The sequence below is a fragment of the Gigantopelta aegis genome, chromosome 10 (genome assembly GCF_016097555.1).
Source record: "Gigantopelta aegis isolate Gae_Host chromosome 10, Gae_host_genome, whole genome shotgun sequence".
Taxonomy (NCBI): domain Eukaryota; kingdom Metazoa; phylum Mollusca; class Gastropoda; order Neomphalida; family Peltospiridae; genus Gigantopelta; species Gigantopelta aegis.
Genome location: NC_054708.1, coordinates 90236153 through 90257296, shown reverse-complemented (window position 1 = coordinate 90257296; position 21144 = coordinate 90236153). Strand labels below are relative to the sequence as shown.

General features: G+C 38.4%; 1 protein-coding gene across 1 annotated transcript in view; it reads left to right on the top strand.

The window, feature by feature from the left end:
• Window positions 1-21144, top strand: part of LOC121383904 — a 180777-nt gene that overhangs the window by 104374 nt on the left and 55259 nt on the right. The window contains exon 11 of the mRNA XM_041514002.1: window positions 7280-7405. Coding sequence (XP_041369936.1) covers window positions 7280-7405 — 126 coding nt within the window. The remainder of the gene's footprint in view (window positions 1-7279; window positions 7406-21144) is intronic.

Below are 21144 nucleotides of genomic sequence, written 5' to 3'. Positions count from 1 at the left end.
GGCGGGTCCACTGGAGTGGTTGCCCCAGGCCAAAATTGTGGACTGGTGGAAGGGACTCGAGGAGTGCTAACGGTCCACTGGTTAGGGGGAGCAATACTTGCCTTGCCCTGGGCACTGGTAACCCACGCTATACACCCCTTCTCCTGCTGTTGTTTACCAAGCCTGCACTATTTAAAAACATTTCCAGCTAGTGCTTCACAACTGGTGTAACAAAGGCCATAGTATGTACTATCCTGTCTGTGGGGTGGTGCATATAAAACGTCCCTTGCTGCTAATCGAATAGAGTAGCCCATGAAGTGGCAACAGCAGGTTTCCTCTCTCAATATCTGTGGTCCTTAGCCATATGTCTGATACCATATAACCGTAAATAAAATGTGTTGAGTGCGTCGTTAAATAAAACATTTCCTTCCTTCCTTTTTTATTTAAAAACATTTGCAGAATAACAGAGCTCATGTTTACTTTAAGTCCAGCTACGGCTGTTTGTGAGAGACGTTTCTCAGCTATGAACAGGGTAAAAACATTTGCAGAGTAACAGAGCTCATGTTTACTTTGAGGCCAGCTACGGCTGTTTGCGAAAGACGTTTCTCAGCTCATGTTTACTTTGAGGCCAGCTACGGCTGTTTGCGAGAGACATTTCTCAGCTATGAACAGGGTAAAAACATCCCAGAGAAGAATTTTAGGGCAGAGAGTGTTAAATAAAATATGCTTACAATAAATTGAATATTGACACATGGGCCAAAATCCCTAAACATTTTGAACCAATGCCAGCCATAAAAGACTGGCTAACAAGTGGAAAGGGATCTCACCACATCTACAGCCATACATTGACACAATCATTATATTTAGATGAACAAGTGGACACTACCAAACAAATAACAAACTTTAAATCAACAAATGGACACTATTTAAAACATAAGTTTAAATCAACAAGTAGAGAAGACAGTGGATACTACTGGACAGACATATACATTTAGTACTTCCTGGGTAAGTGTTGTAACCTATTGTCAAAATTCTTTTTTTGTGCAATTAAACCAATTACTTTCAAGAGTATTACATTATTAAGCACTGTATTAAATTAAATAGGAGTAACACAATTGGTTACCTTAAGAAGTATGGGCAAGTGGTAAAATATATGGGGCAAGTGAATATCTGATAGGCACTTGCCCTGTGGCAAGTAATTTTTTTGAAACTCTTTAAACCCCTGCATATATGCCGGTCAGGTCAGCTAACCACTCCAGTGCAGGTCACAGTATATAGGTTGCCCATCAGGTCAGCTAACCACTCCAGTGCAGGTCACAGTATATAGGTTGCCCGTCAGGTCAGCTAACCACCCCAGTGCAGGTCACAGTATATAGGTTGCCCGTCAGGTCAGCTAACCACTCCAGTACAGGGCACAGTATATAGGTTGCCCGTCAGGTCAGGTAACCACCGTCTCCAGTGCAGGTCACAGTATATAGGTTGCCCGTCAGGTCAGCTAACCACTCCAGTGCAGGTCACAGTATACAGGTTGCCCGTCAGGTCAGCTAACCACCGTCTCCAGTCCAGGTCACAGTATATAAGTTGCCCGTCAGGTCAGCTAACCACTTAGTGGAGGTCACAGTATATAGGTTGCCCATCAGGTCAGCTAAAACCACTCCAGTGCAGGTCACAGTATATAGGTTGCCCGTCAGATCGGCTAACCAATGTATTTAATACAGGTCACAGTATATAGGTTGCCTGTCAGGTTTGCTAACCAATGTATTTAATACAGGTCACAGTATATAGGTTGCCTGTTAGGTAGGCTAACCTATGTATTTAATACAGGTCACAGTATATAGGTTGCCTGTCAGGTTGGCTAACCAATGTATTTAATACAGGTCACAGTATATAGGTTGCCCGTTAGGTCGGCTAACCTATGTATTTAATACAGGTCACAGTATATAGGTTGCCTGTCAGGTCGGCTAACCAATGTATTTAACCTTTAGACTACTGGATTAATTTTTAACAAAAACCATGTTGAGTGGGTACAAGTTTATAATTTTTACTCACATATATTCACTTAAATGTTTCATAAATACATGAAATAAAGTTCATATATGAATCGGTAAGTATTATTTTCGTGTCTTTTTTTGTAATTTTTATTATTTTAGATCGGCTAATGGTGATTAAAATTAGGCAAAAAATCGAAAAAGTTGTGTTTACTTATGGGCATTTGTGGCCAGCTGTCCAGTATTTATGTCCATTATTCCCGATAACAGTGGTTTTCTGACCAGAATTTTTATTTAAAACCCGAACTACGATTCATATTGCAATATTTGGTAATTTTCGTTGTTGGTAAAACGATCAAATTTATTATCAAATTAGCTGTTAAATCAGCTATCGATCCCTGAAAATTACCGCGACATGCCGCCATTGTTGTCAAGCGAAAATACTTGCCGAAAACCACTTTTTGAACTCAAAATTTCAAGGTATTTTCAATTGAAAAAATCAAAACAAAAACCACCATTTTGAAAAGAAAAAAAAAATTCTTTAATTATATTTCCGTTTCCGGTGAGTGTCGTGTGCAAAACGGCGGGAAATATGAATTGGGGAATGCAATGTATACAGTGTACAGTATATCGACTGACGTGACGTCGGGCGAGATATCTCGCCTGCAGTAGTCAGAAGGTTAATACAGGTCACAGTATATAGGTTGTCCATCAGGTCGGCTAACCAATGTATTTAATACAGGTCACAGTATATAGGTTGCCCGTCAGGTCGGCTAACCAATGTTTTTAATACAGGTCACAGTATATAGGTTGCCCGTCAGGTCGGCTAACCAATGTATTTAATACAGGTCACAGTATATAGGTTGCCCGTCAGGTCGGCTAACCAATGTATTTAATACAGGTCACAGTATATAGGTTGCCCATCAGGTCGGCTAACCTATGTATTTAATACAGGTCACAGTATATAGGTTGATGTTTGGGTCGGCTAACCAATGTATTTAATACAGGTCACAGTATATAGGTTGCCCGTCAGGTCGGTTAACAAATGTATTTAATACTGGTCACAGTATATAGGTTGCCCGTCAGGTCGGCTAACCTATGTATTTAATACAGGTCACAGTATATAGGTTGCCCGTCAGGTCAGCTAACCAATGTATTTAATACTGGTCACAGTATATAGGTTGCCCGTCAGGTCAGCTAACCAATGTATTTAATACAGGTCACAGTATATAGGTTGCCCGTCAGGTCGGCTAACCAATGTATTTAATACTGGTCACAGTATATAGGTTGCCCGTCAGGTCGGCTAACCAATGTATTTAATACAGGTCACAGTATATAGGTTGCCCGTCAGGTCGGCTAACCAATGTATTTAATACTGGTCACAGTATATAGGTTGCCCGTCAGGTCGGCTAACCAATGTATTTAATACAGGTCACAGTATATAGGTTGCCCGTCAGGTCAGCTAACCAATGTATTTAATACTGGTCACAGTATATAGGTTGCCCGTCAGGTCAGCTAACCAATGTATTTAATACAGGTCTTCATCACCACAGTTGGAAGCTGTCCAGAACCAGAACGTCTTTTGGCATCACATGTAGCCACATTCCGGGACACTAATGAACACAACAATATATTAAACATTAACTATATTATCGTGAGCTTTTGGCCGAGTGAGAAATCCATCCCACTACCCACAGTCGCGAAAAGTACATTTAAACCCAGATAAACCTAGGTCCTAATTCACTAAACTTTCGCAACTTTGCGATCTCGCAGTGCATTGCTAAGACTTGCAAAGAGGATGCTTTGTTGTCTAGCAGAGCCTAATAGAGCTTTGTGAATTAGGCCCCTGGACTGCAATACTACCGTATACGCAAATATGTTCGCAAATAAAATATACTGCGAAAATCGCGAACACGTTGATATATATATAACCACGAATTTATATAATTATCTGTGAATTTAATAATGCGAACTTATTTCCGATTTGGTAAAATATTATTTGCCTTACAATATATAGTCTAATATCTACATGCCCAACCCATATCAGAATCAAACTGTCAGAGGTCCGCACGGTCATGTGATTCTTTAAACCTGCAAGGTCACGTGATTCTTTAAACCTGCAAGGTCACGTGGATTGATTGAAGTGACAAACAGTTGGGTGTAAGTCTGTTGTTATGTAATCTCAATTTTGTTTGTTTTCTTTGGAACCTTGAATGGAAGTTTGTGGGTACCACCAATAATTAAAAGTTATTGCTTATGATATTTGCGTTTTTCAATTTTCTGTATCACATGTTTGTGTTCCATCGATAACATGTCATATCAGACGTACATACAACATTAAAGTCTCGCTGACAGCATGGTGAACATGCCCAAGTGTGTGCGTAAAATCGTCATGGAAAAGAGTTTGGCAAATGAAATATGGGTAATTTTGATTTTGTTAACACGAAAATAATTCATCGCAAAAATGTAAAATGAAATCCCGATCGCGAATTATTTTAGCTGCGAAAATATTTGCGTATACGGTATACAGATTCCTGACAACATGAAACATTCTAGCCACACAATGAAGTCTTTGGTGCTTTTGCCTTTCAGTGTTTGTGCCAGAATGTTTTTTGGGGGTATGGAGCTATGGAATTGAATGCAACCACAGTCAACATAGTGGTCCTCCCCCAGAAAGAAAATGGATTAAATTTAGGGTTAGCATTAAAAAAATAATACAATAATAAAATACTTGGGTTAATAATACTATAAATATCTGGCTAATATTACACACAAACTACTGTTTCAAAGTTACTTCTAAATAAGATAATATCTACACTTAATGCTGTTAATGAATGTTCATAAGGTAAATTACATTTAATAAAATAAAATAAACTAGTTTTAGTTTTGACAAATCTGGTTGCCTGACTCCCGGTGATAGGCTAGTGGGTTATTAAAAACAAAAAACCCAACCAAAAAACCTCAACAACAAACAAACACCAACACCGCTAGCTCACGATAATGTTTTCCCCTTCATTGACGTTTGTTTGATAAATGTTATTCTGACATTGATCATTGCATAATATTAACAAATCAACAAGTATACATTAATATTCAACTTGAACTAGCTTTCTACAACATGCAGTAACAAGAAATCTCTACATCGTCAGCTACAACAATACACATGATACAGACTTTATTTTGTTTACACTTTCACATTTTATGGTCACGTGGTAGTAAAACCTCACACATGTGATGTGAATTATTGACAGTCAAGAAATTAATTGACATGCTAGTATGACTGAAGTAGAGCCCCAGTCATGCTTAGAATTACTGTGCTTATCTTATTTATCTGTTGTCTTCTATTTTAATGCCTCACTTGTAAAACTTGGGGTGGGGGGGGGGGGGTGGATGGAGTGAAAACGGGACAATGGTTTAGGATCAAACTTTAAAAATTAGGTTGAAAAGAAGTTTGTAGCGTACATGTCGGTGGGATTAAAAAAATTTTTAATTGTTTTAAACTTCATTTGCCTCTACATGTCGAGATAAATTTTCACCTACATATTAATAATAATTCGAAAAAGCGTTTTAAAAAATGATACAATAATACACAATGAAAAATAAAATTAATGAATGAATGATTACTGACTCCCCAGCATGAAAAATACTTCTGCTAGTGGTGAAAAACAAAATGAATGAATGAATATTTACTGACACCCCAGCATGAAAAATACATCTGCTATTGGTTAAAATCAAAATGAATGAATGAATGTTTAACAACACCCCAGCATGAAGAATACATCTGCTAGTGGTGAAAAACAGGGTTCGCACGGGCCTGGAAAAGTCCTTGAATTTTGATGTACCGTATATCTTCGCCTATAAGTCGAATTTTTTTCACCCAAAAATTATTTTATAACTTGGGGGGTCGACTTATAAGAGGGTAAAAAAAATTCACCAAAAAATATTACTGTTTTGGGGATTATTTTACAAGTTTTATTGTTGAAGTATGCCATGTATTTATACTCAAATATGTTAATTTGACACATTTATTTTTTATAACCTTTTTTTTTTGGCATTAGAACGGTTTTGGTTATGCGAAAAGGCGTACGATCTCACTCACATGCCAAGACAACAGTCCACTTAGTTAAATTAACAGTCATAACTAATAGTAAAAATGTAAACAATACTAACTACCTGTTGCCTGAGTTTATTTTGAAATCTGGTCACTGGCATTAATGGTTGTTCAAACAATGTTTTGGCGGTGATTAACTTCATGAATATTACTAAGCTTTCCCTTAAAATAGACTTATAGCCGAGATCGACTTACAGGCGAAGATATACGGTAGTACTTGAAAAGTACTGGAATTTTGCAAATTCAGAAAAGGTCCTGGAAAAGTACTGGAATTTCATTAAAAACTACTTGAAAATTGCCGAAATGTACTTGAGTTTTTTTTACTAGCAGAATGTCTCTCTTACTGATTAAAATCTGGAAAAAATAATAAGTATTTCTCGGTATTTGTCGTAATCAAAACCCGGAAGTGATATGAGTTGCTGCCGATATAGATAGACTGGCATACAAGTCCTTGTTGCATTTGCTATATGCACCACAGTGTGAAGATTAAAATAGACTGGGCTGCTGTCTACTGGAAACAGTGCATTACTAATAGTTGAATCGGTTTATGAGCGAGACAGGTAACCAGTCGTATGCTGAAAAACGGTCAGCTGTAGTTAACTAGTGATGTGTGTGTGTTAAACTGCTTGTAACATTGTGCCAAAGACTACTTGAAAAACTGAAAAATATACTTGAAAAGTACTTGAAAAGTACTGGAATTTCTGTTCACCAGGTCTGTATGAACCATGGAAAAACAAAATGAATTAATGAATGTTTACTGACATCCCAGCATGAAAAATACATCTGCTATTGGTGAAAAACAAAAAGTTAGGTGATCCCTTTTTCTAAGTACAATAGGGGTTGAGTTCCTGGAAACATATCATTTTTCAGCCTACATGTTGTACTTGATCAGAAATTTGGGCTATATAGTGCTTTATTTTGGTGGGCTAGTGGAATTCAGAAACCCACTAGCCCTGTGGCTAGTGACTTTTCCAAAACATTTGTCATATACCCTGATTATTTATTATTTAGTGCATCTGGTGTCTAACTCACCATCGCCAAATTGTGTGAGAATGCAAATCATCCACAGAGTTAAGATAAGTCTTAATGAACCCACAGGTTCCCATAGTATGGTTGGTTATTAAGCCTTATGCAGTTAGTGAATGCATTCACATACAGCAGGGTTTTTAAATATATTAACAATATTTTCTTTGCTTATTAGTGAGAGACATACATGATCATTGTGTGACAAAGTGTGACCATGAATGTATCCCAACTCAACAAGGATTCTACTGCATGTGTAGGAGAAATTACCACATGCATTCTGATGGAAGGAATTGTGTCAAAGGTAATGTACACGTTTAATAATATAATGTCAAATACCATTAGCATCATTCCATGTCAAGTCACGCATCCCCTCATGCATCCTTGGAAGCCAAGGTACCATTCGGTATATACTTACCCACATAAAGCGCCTTCTTTAGGAAATAAATGTGAAACAGTGATTATGTCCCTTACATGATATCATCACTGACCAATCACATGGTGCTTAACTTTAGACAAGACCACCCACTTTTGAAATGTATCCAGTTCAATTTGCAGATCGAAGGGAGTAAATAAATTATATCACTTGTTTGAACAAGTTTGAGAATAATTTTATATATAAATCTCCAAAATATAAAACAATTCCCAAAACCTTTTCATAAAGTTTATATGTCAACCTGTTCATGCAATAGTTTATATATACATGTTACAGGTAATTTTAAAATAAATTGATCTGTGGAATACCTGAATATTATGTTTGTTAAATTATATTCTATTAAATTCTAAATCATATAGATTATAGGTAGACTTGTCACTCACCCTTCACAGATTCCCTGGGAGACTCCCGGTATTTGATCAATCTCCCATTTTCCTGCCCAGAAATGTCCGTATTTTGTAACCATAAAAACATTGATATTCAGTGTTGCCAAAGATAAAACTAAATAATCTATGTCTAATAACACCTCTGACTTGTAAAATGTCTCCACACGAGACTACATAACACAGAGACTACATAACACAGCAATGACCGAAGTGCTGGAGTGCCAGACGGCAACTGCATTGATAGACAGGAGACTAAATAACACAGCAATGACCGAAGTGCTGGAGTGCCAAATGGCAACTGCATTGATAGACAGGAGACTACATAACACAGCAATGACCGAAGTGCTGGAGTGCCACACGGCAACTGCATTGATAGACAGGAGACTACATAACACAGCAATGACCGAAGTGCCGTAGTGCCAAATGGCAACTGGAGTGCCACATGGCAACTGCATTGATAGACAGGAGACTACATAATACAACAATGACTGGAGTGCCACACGGCAACTGCATTGATAGACAGGAGACTACATGACACAGCAATGAACGAAGTGCTGGAGTGCCACACGGCAACTGCATTGATAGACAGGAGACTACATAACACAGCAATGACTGAAGTGCTGGAGTGCCAAATGGCAACTGGAGCGCCACATGGCAACTGCATTGATAGACAGGAGACTACATAATACAGCAATGACCGAAGTGCCGTAGTGCCAAATGGCAACTGGAGTGCCACATGGCAACTGCATTGACAGACAGGAGACTACATAATACAGCAATGACCGAAGTGCCGTAGTGCCAAATGGCAACTGGAGTGCCACATGGCAACTACATTGATAGACAGGAGACTACATAACACAACAATGACCGAAGTGCTGGAGTGCCACATGGCAACTGCATTGATAGACAGGAGACTACATAAAACAACAATGACCGAAGTGCTGGAGTGCCACACGGCAACTGCATTGATAGACAGGAGACTACATAACACAGCAATGACCGAAGTGCTGGAGTGCCACACGGCAACTGCATTGATAGACAGGAGACTACATAACACAGCAATGACCGAAGTACTGGAGTGCCACACGGCAACTGCATTGATAGACAGGAGACTACATAACACAGCAATGACCGAAGTGCTGGAGTGCCAAATGGCAACTGCATTGATAGACAGGAGACTACATAATACAACAATGACCGAAGTGCTGGAGTGCCAAATGGCAACTGGAGTGCCACATGGCAACTGCATTGATAGACAGGAGAGTACATAATACAGCAATGACCGAAGTGCCGTAGTGCCAAATGGCAACTGGAGTGCCACATGGCAACTGCATTGATAGACAGGAGACTACATAACACAACAATGACCGAAGTGCTGGAGTGCCACATGGCAACTGCATTGATAGACAGGAGACTACATAACACAACAATGACCGAAGTGCTGGAGTGCCACATGGCAACTGCATTGATAGACAGGAGACTACATAACACAGCAATGACCGAAGTGCTGGAGTGCCACACGGCAACTGCATTGATAGACAGGAGACTACATGACACAGCATTGACCGAAGTGCTGGAGTGCCACATGGCAACTGCATTGATAGACAGGAGACTACATGACACAGCAATGAACGAAGTGCTGGAGTGCCAAACGGCAACTGCATTGATAGACAGGAGTCTACATGACACAGCAATGACCGAAGTGCTGGAATGGCAAACGGCAACTGCATTGATAGACAGGAGACTACATAACACAGCAATGACTGAAGTGCTGGAGTGCCAAATGGCAACTGCATTGATAGACAGGAGACTACATAATACAACAATGACCGAAGTGCTGGAGTGCCAAATGGAAACTGGAGTGCCACATGGCAACTGCATTGATAGACAGGAGACTACATAACACAACAATGACCGAAGTGCTGGAGTGCCACACGGCAACTGCATTGATAGACAGGAGACTACATAACACAGAAATGACCGAAGTGCTGGAGTGCCACACGGCAACTGCATTGGTAGACAGGAGACTACATAACACAGTAACGACCGAAGTGCTGGAGTGCCAAATGGCAACTGCATTGATAGACAGGAGACTACATAATACAACAATGACCGAAGTGCTGGAGTGCCAAATGGCAACTGGAGTGGCACATGACAGCTGCATTGATAGACAGGAGACTACATAATACAGCAATGACCGAAGTGCCGTAGTGCCAAATGGCAACTGGAGTGCCACATGGCAACTGCATTGATAGACAGGAGACTACATAACACAACAATGACCGAAGTGCTGGAGTGCCACAAGGCAACTGCATTGATAGACAGGAGACTACATAACACAGCAATGACCGAAGTGCTGGAGTGCCACACGGCAACTGCATTGATAGACAGGAGACTACATAACACAGCAATGACCGAAGTGCTGGAGTGCCACACGGCAACTGCATTGATAGACAGGAGACTACATAACACAGCAATGACCGAAGTGCTGGAGTGCCACCAGGCAACTGCATTGATAGACAGGAGACTACATAACACAGCAATGACCGAAGTGCTGTAGTGCGAAATGGCAACTGGAGTGCCAAATGGCAACTGCATTGAAAGACAGGAGACTACATAACACAACAATGACCGAAGTGCTGGAGTGCCACATGGCAACTGCATTGATAGACAGGAGACTACATAATACAGCAATGACCGAAGTGCCGTAGTGCGAAATGGCAACTGGAGTGCCACATGGCAACTGCATTGATAGACAGGAGACTACATAACACAACAATGACCGAAGTGCTGGAGTGCCACATGGCAACTGCATTGATAGACAGGAGACTACATAACACAGCAATGACCGAAGTGCTGGAGTGCCACACGGCAACTGCATTGATAGACAGGAGACTACATGACACAGTAATGAACAAAGTGCTGGAGTGCCACACGGCAACTGCATTGATAGACAGGAGACCACATGACACAGCAATGACCGAAGTGCTGGAATGCCAAACGGCAACTGCATTGATAAGACAGGAGACTACATAACACAGCAATGACTGAAGTGCTGGAGTGCCACACGTCAACTGCATTGGTAGACAGGAGACTACATAATACAACAATGACCGAAGTGCCGTAGTGCCAAATGGCAACTGGAGTGCCACATGGCAACTGCATTGATAGACAGGAGACTACATAACACAGCAATGACCGAAGTGCTGGAGTGCCACACGGCAACTGTATTGATAGACAGGAGACTACATAACACAGCAATGACCGGAGTGCTGGAGTGCCAAATGGCAACTGGAGTGCCACATGGCAACTGCATTGATGGACAGGAGACTACATAACACAACAATGACCGAAGTGCTGGAGTGCCACACGGCAACTGCATTGATAGACAGGAGACTACATAACACAGCAATGACCGAAGTGCTGGAGTGCCACACGGCAACTGCATTGGTAGACAGGAGACTACATAACACAGCAATGACCGAAGTGCTGGAGTGCCACACGGCAACTGCATTGATAGACAGGAGACTACGTAATACAACAATGACCGAAGTGCTGGAGTGCGAAATGGCAACTGGAGTGCCACATGACAGCTGCATTGATAGACAGGAGACTACATAATACAGCAATGACCGAAGTGCCATAGTGCCAAATGGCAACTGGAGTGCCACATGGCAACTGCATTGATAGACAGGAGACTACATAACACAACAATGACCGAAGTGCTGGAGTGCCACATGGCAAATGCATTGATAGACAGGAGACTACATAACACAACAATGACCGAAGTGCTGGAGTGCCACATGGCAACTGCATTGATAGACAGGAGACTACATAACACAGCAATGACCGAAGTGCTGGAGTGCCACACGGCAACTGCATTGATAGACAGGAGACTACATAACACAACAATGACCGAAGTGCTGGAGTTCCACACGGCAACTGCATTGATAGACAGGAGACTACATAACACAGCAATGACCGAAGTGCTGGAGTGCCACACGGCAACTGCATTGATAGACAGGAGACTACATAACACAGCAATGACCGAAGTGCTGGAGTGCCACATGGCAACTGCATTGATTGACAGGAGACTACATAACACAAGAATGACCGAAGTGCTGGAGTGCCAAATGGCAACTGCCATGGAGTGCCACATGGCAACTACATTGATAGACAGGAGACTATATAATACAGCAATGACCGAAGTGCCGTAGTGCCAAACAGCGAAATTATTTCTGCACAAGACTGTGTGTTATCAGCTTGAAAGGAAATGAGTTTGCCACAAGACGGTGTGTTATCAGGTTCGAAGGAAATGAGTTCTGCACAAGAGAGTGTGTTATCAGGTTCGAAGGAAATGAGTTCTGCACAAGACTGTGTGTTATCAGGTTAGTAGGAAATGAGTTCTGAACAAAACGGTGTGCTATCTGCCTCCCAGGGAGGCCATCTTGGATTTTGAATCGGCCACAAAAATAACAACACTTAGTAAGTCATGAGAGAATCATTTGGACTAAGTTTGATTGAAACCTGCCTGTTGGACCCTGAGAAGAAACCAAAAAACGTCTCTGTCAATCAGAGGCCAAGGCAGCTATCTTGATTTTAGATCTGCTTGAAAAATAACAAACTTGGTCAGGGCCATTAGAGGATCATTAGGAATACATATGGTTGAAATTTGCATGGTAGAACTTGAGGAAAAATAAAAAATGTCTCAGTTATTCAGAGGCCAGGGCGGCCATCTTGGAATTTTTATTGGTCTGAAAAATAACAACACTTGGTCAGGTCTATAAGAGGATCATTTGGACCAAGTTTGGTTGAATCCTGCTTGGTGGAACAGGAGAAAAAAGAAAACAAGAAGAAACAAACAAATGACTTTACACCACAGTGTGGATCTCCAGATAGTGGAGGAATATAACCTAAAACAAGAAGAAGAAGAATATAGGACCAGGTGCTTTTTAGCATATTAGTTTAGTCAAGACTATCCCACATACATAGAACATTGTTGTTTTTTTAAAGAATTATACAAGATGCAAGATGGCTGCCACTGATGATGGTGCAAGCTTGCGGGAAGCTTGTCGCAAGCTTGCAGAAAGCTCGTAGCAAGCTTGCAGCAAGGTTGTAAAAAGGTTCCAAATACTAGCTTAAACTGAACAAGCTTGCGGGAAGCTGGTCGCAAGCTTGCAGGTAGCTCGTCGCAAGGTTGCAGGAAGCTTGTCGCAAGCGTGCAGGTAGCTCGTCGCAAGCTTGCAAGAAGTTTGTCACAAGCGTGGGAGAAGCTTGTCGCAAGCTTGCGGGAAGCTCGTAGCAAGGTTGTAAAAAGGTTCCAAATACATGGTAGCTTAATGTTTACACTAGAAGAGTGTCTGAAGTCACATAGTCAATAACAGCCAGTGACATATATCTTCCTCAATTCACACTTAATCTTGTGTATATTCACCGAAAAGAGGTAAAAAACCCTCAGCTTAAAAGGCATGATTAAAAATTTATATATATCAGGTTACTATGGTTTGATATTGTGGTTATTAATTTGGCTCAGTGTAACAGGATCGCTGAACCGCACCTGTTATACTGTTATCTAAATATCGCATACTAACCATGATATTAAAATGTACATGTAGTAATTACCTGATATTATATATAGACAGATTATTATACGAGTTTGCTTGTTTTGTAGTGATTTTACGAAACGAGTGTCAGAAATTGCCAGAGTGAGGTCAAGGGTAATACATGAATCGTAAGACGACTCACCCACAAGTGTAATAATTTATGTATTATCCATGTTATTATTATGATTATTTTTTATGAATAACAGGGATTGTGTCAAAATGTTTAAAACATAATTAGAAAGAGAGGACGAAATGACAACATTTTCAGAATTAATGTCATCAATGATCATTCTAATACAACTGGCATATAAAATATAATGGGGTTTTTTATTGGTTAATTTTCGTGATAAATTGGACAATATACATGTATGTATGATGTCATGGGCTATCAGGATTTAGCACGATGACAAAAAGTCTCCAATATGCTGTCACTCAGCTATTGGACGATATACATGTCTGTACAATGTCATGGGCTACCAGGATTTAGCACGATGACAAACAGTCTCCAATATGCTGTCACTCAGCTACTGGACTATATACATGTGTGTACGATGTCATGGGCTACCAGGATTTAGCACGATGACAAACAGTCTCCAATATGCTGTCACTTAGCTACTGGACTATATACATGTACCGTATATCTTCGCCTATAAGTCAAATTTTTTCACGCAAAATTTATTTTATAACTTATGAGAGGGTAAAAAAAATTTCACCCAAAAATATTACCGTTTTGGGGTTTTATTGTTGAAGTACGCCCTGTATTTATACTCAAATATGTTAATTTGACACATTTATTTTTTATAACCTATTTTTTTTGCCATTAGAACGGTTTTGGTTATGCGAGAATGCGTGCGATCTCACTCACATGCCAAGACAACAGTCGACTTAGTTAAAATAACAGTCATCACTAATAGGAAAAATGTAAACAATACTAACTACCTGTTGCCTGAGTTTATTTTGAAATCTGGTCACTGGCATTAATGGTTGTTCAAACAATGTTTTGTCGGTGATTAACTTCATGAATAGTACTGAGCTTTCCCTTAAAATAACTTAGACTGATCTCTGCAGTTCACTAGAGCAATAGGGACACACATCATTTGGTACAAAAACCAGTGTACTTTCCAGAGTTATCCCCCTTACATGTATTAATATGGCGGCAAAACATGTGATAAACCGATGATGATACATGTACTTTCAGTTTTATCGTAGTGATCTGTTGTCAGTGTCAATAAATAAAGTTGTTGTCTGTGCACAAAACCATGCTGTACATGCATGCAGTGCCATACAGCAAACAGCTTACTGTAACAGTCAAACAGCTTTCACTATCTATTAAGGGAATATTTCGTTTGATGCCATGTAGTTTGATTGCGATGTATCATGTACAAAACGTGAAAACCGAAGTTTGTAAAATAATTTTGTTTTGTTCAAATATTGTACATTATTGTTCTTATGTGCTGAAAATAAGAAATACTTCAATATTTATAAGTTGTTTTTCATGGGTCAACTTATAAACGGGTCAATAAAAAAATAAGCTTTCAGGGCTTGAAATTAGGGACTCGACTTATAGCCGAGATCGACTTACAGGCGAAGATATACAGTATGTACGATGTCATGGGCTACCTTATGGTGCGGTTTATTTATGAATTTTACGGTAACCGCTGCATGTGCATATAAACCAGAAATTTGTTTTTTCATTCTCATAATAATAATATAGCATACCAAATGACTGAAGTATTACAATGGAATGGCTCTTTTAACCCTTATCTTGCCGCATTCTTTTTGCTAAAGGAGTAGGTATGATAAGGGTCATTTTTGGCCCCCAAATAAATGTCAGAATGTCATACATATTTTTATAGATATATGACTCCTAGTCAATAATATGCCATTTTTTAGCTGCTATGGGAAGGGAAATAAATGAGGCCGTAAACGGGAGATCTGTATTCTTGAAACAAAACACAAAACAAGCCAAAAATGTTAACAAAATGTATTCTTTTTATAAATTAAGAAAGATAAATTGGTTTAAACATCACAATCAACAAAGTACAATATATTCAAGGTTCAAGAATACAATAGTTAATAGATGTCAATAATGTGAGGCCCAAATGGGGATGTACAATTGAAGAAAATATATCTGCATTATTTTCCTCCAAAAGGGAAATAATAATTATAAATACAGAACAGCTACACAAACACTGAATTGTAAATTTTAATTTACATTACATTTAGGTTTCATCTCATCTCCACCCTGAAGCCAAATGTGAAGGTTAATCTTTGATTGTAAAGTTGGCCTATGTTGTCATATTGATTTACTATTTTAAAACCTTTTTGTATTTATAACCAAACAACTGAAAAATTAAATAACAATTTTTAAAAGTTTGAAAGTTAATATATAAGCATATAGTATATTTATACACTTGAAGGGGTGGGGTGGGGGTGGGGGGTTGAATTTAGTTTAGTCGGTTGAGTGCTCGCTTGAAGTGCTTGAGCCGCAGGATTGAACCACATCGGTTTATTTTATTAGGAAAAATGTAGCAGATTTCCTCTGATGACCATGTGTCAGAATTATGATGATTAATTAACCAATGTGCTCTAAAATATTTGTTAAAATCATTTTCAAAAGTAATAAGTTTAGTAAGTTACATTTGCATTCAAGAAAACCATACAATGCCTTCACTTTTGCATAATGTAACGGGCTAACCCATCAAATCAACTCATGTTTGAAACAAGTCTAAATATCTAGTAACAATGTTATTTTAGTCCTGTAAAGAAAGAAAGAAAGAAAGAAGTGTTTTATTTAACGACACACTCAACAAATTTTATTTACGGTTATATGGCATCAGACATATGGTTCAGGACCACACAGATTTTGAGAGGAAACCCGCTGTCGCCACTACATGGGCTACTCTTCTGATAGGCAGCAAGGGATCTTTTATTTGCGCTTCCCACAGGCAGGATAGCACAAACCATGGCATTTGTTGAACCAGTTATGGATCACTGGTCGGTGCAAGTGGTTTACACCTACCCATTGAGCCTTACGGAGCACTCACTCAGGGTTTGGAGTCGGTATCTGGATTAAAAATCCCATGCCTCGACTGGGATCCGAACCCAGTACCTACCAGCCTGTAGACCGATGGCCTGCCATGACGCCACCGAGGCCGGTCTTTTAGTCCTGTATTACCCAGTGATATTGTTTAATTAATACACAAGAATATGTTATCACAGGTGCAGTATGAATAGATTTATAGCTTTTACTACCCAAGTTTGTGTTATGTGAATTAAACATAGTTTCATACAGCAGAATATCTCTGGATGCTATAAGCATGCATTTATTTTATAGTGCACTTTCATGGGGCTGATAATAACATTGTTAACTTCAATATAAATGGAATACTACATTATAGGAAACCCGTTCATTTCATTTCCTCAGATCAGAAACTGTATTACATATGTTAAGGTTCAGTGTACACCAATATATGGTATAATTATTCTTCTTGACACCTGTCAGTCTCTGGTGAGGTGTCATTTGCTGGCAAGTCACGTGCATCCAAAAGGGAATACTTGGTTTCTGTGATATTTTTGTCTTGATTTCTCCATAGTCCTAAATACCACAACACACTAGCTATGTGTGCACAGCAAACTACAACCCAAGCACCTACTTTACAGGTACAGTACCATCCTATAACAGGTTTACAGGGAGTGTCCCCATACTCAATCCACAGCGTATGTGCAGCACTACTTGTATGACGAGACTGGATTTTCACTTTGATTAATGTTGGGCTTTCCTTACACACCATCACAGCATACTCCCCATTGTCATCAACGTGTTCTCTGGAGTATGATGAGGCTTGTTTCAGCTGGTATACTCCAATGGTGATATCTCTTAGCTGATCCATGTTCAACTTAGGGAAGTTTTGCAGCTCCACAGTTGCATCATCTAGATTTTTAAATAAAGATTCCTTCTTCAGCAAATCGTTATCTTCCAAGTACTTCTGAAGATGGTTGCCTTCCTCTGCCTTTTCAAGCATGTATCTTGCTATATTTTCTGATTGACTGTCAGATGACACTAGAGGTTTTCTGTATTTGTTACAGATTGCCCCAATAACTTGCAAAAATTCACCAATGTAAGGGATCATTGCATTAGGTACAACTTTATCTAAATATTTAAAATGCTTGAGTCTGCCATTTACACTTTCTACTACCCATCTAACTTTTGTTATCAGTCTGCTTGAGTTAGCTTCAGCAGTGGTGTGTTGTTTTTGGCCTTTTGGTAAATAGGATGGCATTTTCACATCAAGTCCTCGTTCTAGATTAAGAAACTCCACAGCATCCCGGAATCCTCTGTCTACAATACAAACATCGTTCTCTTGGATCCACTCATTTATATTTTCTAAATTGTGTGAGAAGGCATGTTTTGTTATGGAGGCATAATTATTTTTGCCATCAGCATAATACGGTCCTAAGATGGTCAAAATGTAACCATCTGTTCCGACAATAACCATAGGTTTCACCAACGGTCTGTGTTTGTGCATAGAAAAGGAACGTCTTTGGAAATTGTAATGTCCACTCTGTTGAATGTACACATATGTTCCATCCAGCACTATCACAGCCTGATCGGATGAAGAGGAAAATAATGTTCTAGCAATTGGAGTTGTATGTAATTGGCAAAAGTTGTCATGTGTGATGTGTTTAAACCCAATATTTTCAGGTACAAAGTTTGTCATCATGGCCGACAATGTGGAATGTATTATTCTTTGCACCTGGTGTCTTTTCAAACTAAAAAGAACAGCTAGGATTTTATTGGGAAGACCAGTTTTTAGCTTTGTTAGGAACACACCTAGGCATGTAGGCGATGACCGAACAGCTGTTGACCGAAGTGGCTGTAGATAACTTGTTAAATCTACAAACTGCTCTTTGGTTAAACCGGTTAAACAGCAGCAGTCATCATCCGTCATCATTGATGGAATGTTAAAGTTGATGTGACTTTGTTTTTTGATCATATGACGTATATTTTCCAGCAATGAAACAATGTCCGTCCTAGAAAAAATATCACACTGTTTTGTCACAGAAATCATTGACAGTGCTGATTTAGAAAAATAAGTTTTTTCAATATGTTTAAGACAGCATCTGTTTCTGGAGTCGATGAATACACCCTTTTCTATGAAAGCTTGTGTTCTAGCATGGTCAGGAATATTTACCAAGTGGTTTCGCTGATTTCCGGTCTTCTTACATACAATGCAGTATTTGTGGCTCCTTGGGGTTGATGGAATTTTAAGCTGTATGGTCTTTGGGCTCAGAAGATTGGCTTGTGGTAATTCTTCATCAACATGCTGTACTGTTGTAGAAGACTGTCGTCGGTACTTGGCATAACAAGCATTGCAGATGATCTCGTTGTTGTCCACTTCTCTTAAGAGGCATTTCCCGAGGTAGTTCTTGAGGCCACTGTTCACAACGTGTCTTCTTGCTGCTTGTTTACACCTCTTCAAACAGAGGCAGCAAATAATCTGCTTTGGCATAATGTGTCCTGGAAGAGAAAACATTACATAAGTACAAGCATTTCAGCAAAGTTAGGATCATGGTTATTCAACATTTATATTTACTTAATTGCTTTAACATTTCAAGCATGTTTGCTATACATTTAAAAAGAAAACCCCCAATTTAAATTTTAAAAAATTCCATCTGTATATTCAAATATATAAATAAAGCAATAATAACAAACAAGGTTATCAAATCCATCTAATTCCTCTTATCATCATTATTTTTAAATGTTATGATGGAACAAATAATAATGCAAAAAAATTTAAGAAGAGTTAATTTTGGAGAAGGGAAAGTATAATTAAAAAAACATTACATTAAAATTAAAAATAATAATAATAATAATTAAAATAATAATAATAATAATAATAATAATAATAATAAAAAAACAATAAAAAAACAATCCGTAGACAAGATTCGACCACAAAACATACTACATGGGAGTCGAGCGCCCTACCACGACACCACAAACCCATTTAATAATTTTGCTGAGAAAGTAATATATGAAGCTGTCCTTTCATTTAATAAACGTTTTCGTTTGACATTTGTTTTTAGCAGACGACAACACAGTATTACAAATAAAAACCACACACCAAAATGGACTTTAATGAATGAAAAAAATAAATATATATTCATCAAAGGAAGATTGCTTAGGCCATGAAGTCGATGTAACTGTAGCTTACATTGCAAATACATAACCTGCCCCAATAGGCCTATCTGTCACTGACATTGAAAACCGATTGATAGATCGAAAGACAGTAATTTGCCTATAAACTTGACAATATCGTGCAAAACTCAATTTTAGGAAATGTAGGATCCTCAATAATTTAAAATACTTACCAGTTTCTTAAATCTTGGATGAATCACCAAATCTTCCACTTGATGTGTAAAATCATTGTTAATAATTAATGACAGGACCTGAGGACGCGTTGACAGGTGCGATCTGGATCGAGCTGAAGATTGACGACATGATGTAGTTATGTCCCTTTGTTGTAGAAAACGATACAAAACTGATCAATTTATTTTGTTTTCACTATGAGCGCATTCGTGTTCAATCTTTATTTTTACACAGTAATTATATTATCTTAATATTTTGTTGCGTTTAAAAAATGAACACTGAACACGACTGCGCTGATACATTTCTGACGCTTTGAAATTGGCAAAAACGGCTAAAAACATGAATTGAGCCTAAAATCTAACACTTTGACACCAGATTTATAATACTTTCAACACATAACACAGAAAAATATGTGTAACACTAAAACAGTAAAACCTTTATTTATGTCCAGCACCTACTTTTAAATCCAAATTGTGAATTTTGTTTCCTTGATTTATTGGGGGCCGCAAACACATTGCTATCGTACCTACTCCTTTAAAGAATTTTCACCTGTTCTACATTTCTAGTAATTTTATTAAAATCCATGGGCATTTTAACATGAAATTACACCCATATATACCATAATGATCCACATACATAATGATAGCATTTTGTAGATGATTATTTTATTTATGTTACCATGGCAACAGCTGCAAATTTCAATATACAATTTTTTCATTAATAATTAAGAAAACATGAATAAAACACTACTATTTTTCTTTTGATTTAAGTGTATATATGCTATGATTTATTAAGCATAGTGATTGATTTAAAGAAAATTTAAGCAGACTGCCATTTTTTTCCGAATAATAGGGTGCAATGCACATACTGTCATCAACGCTTTTTTGTAAATTATGAAGATAATGTCCAACATTAACTATTACACATTTTTAATAATATTATTAAAATCAATTGACATTTCAGCATGAAATTACACACATATATACTAAGAATATCCACCTACGTAACGCTAACATTTTATAGTCAGTTATATTATTTATGTTACTATGGCAACAGCTGCAAATTTCAATATACCATATTTTCATTAATAATTATGAAAACTTAATTAAAAACTAATATTTTTCTTTTAATTTAAGTCTATGCTGTGATTTATTAACCATACTGCTTGATGTAAAGAAAAAATTAAGTTAACAACTGCGTTTTTTCTGAAAAATAGGGTCAGATGCGCATTCGGCTATCATCACATTT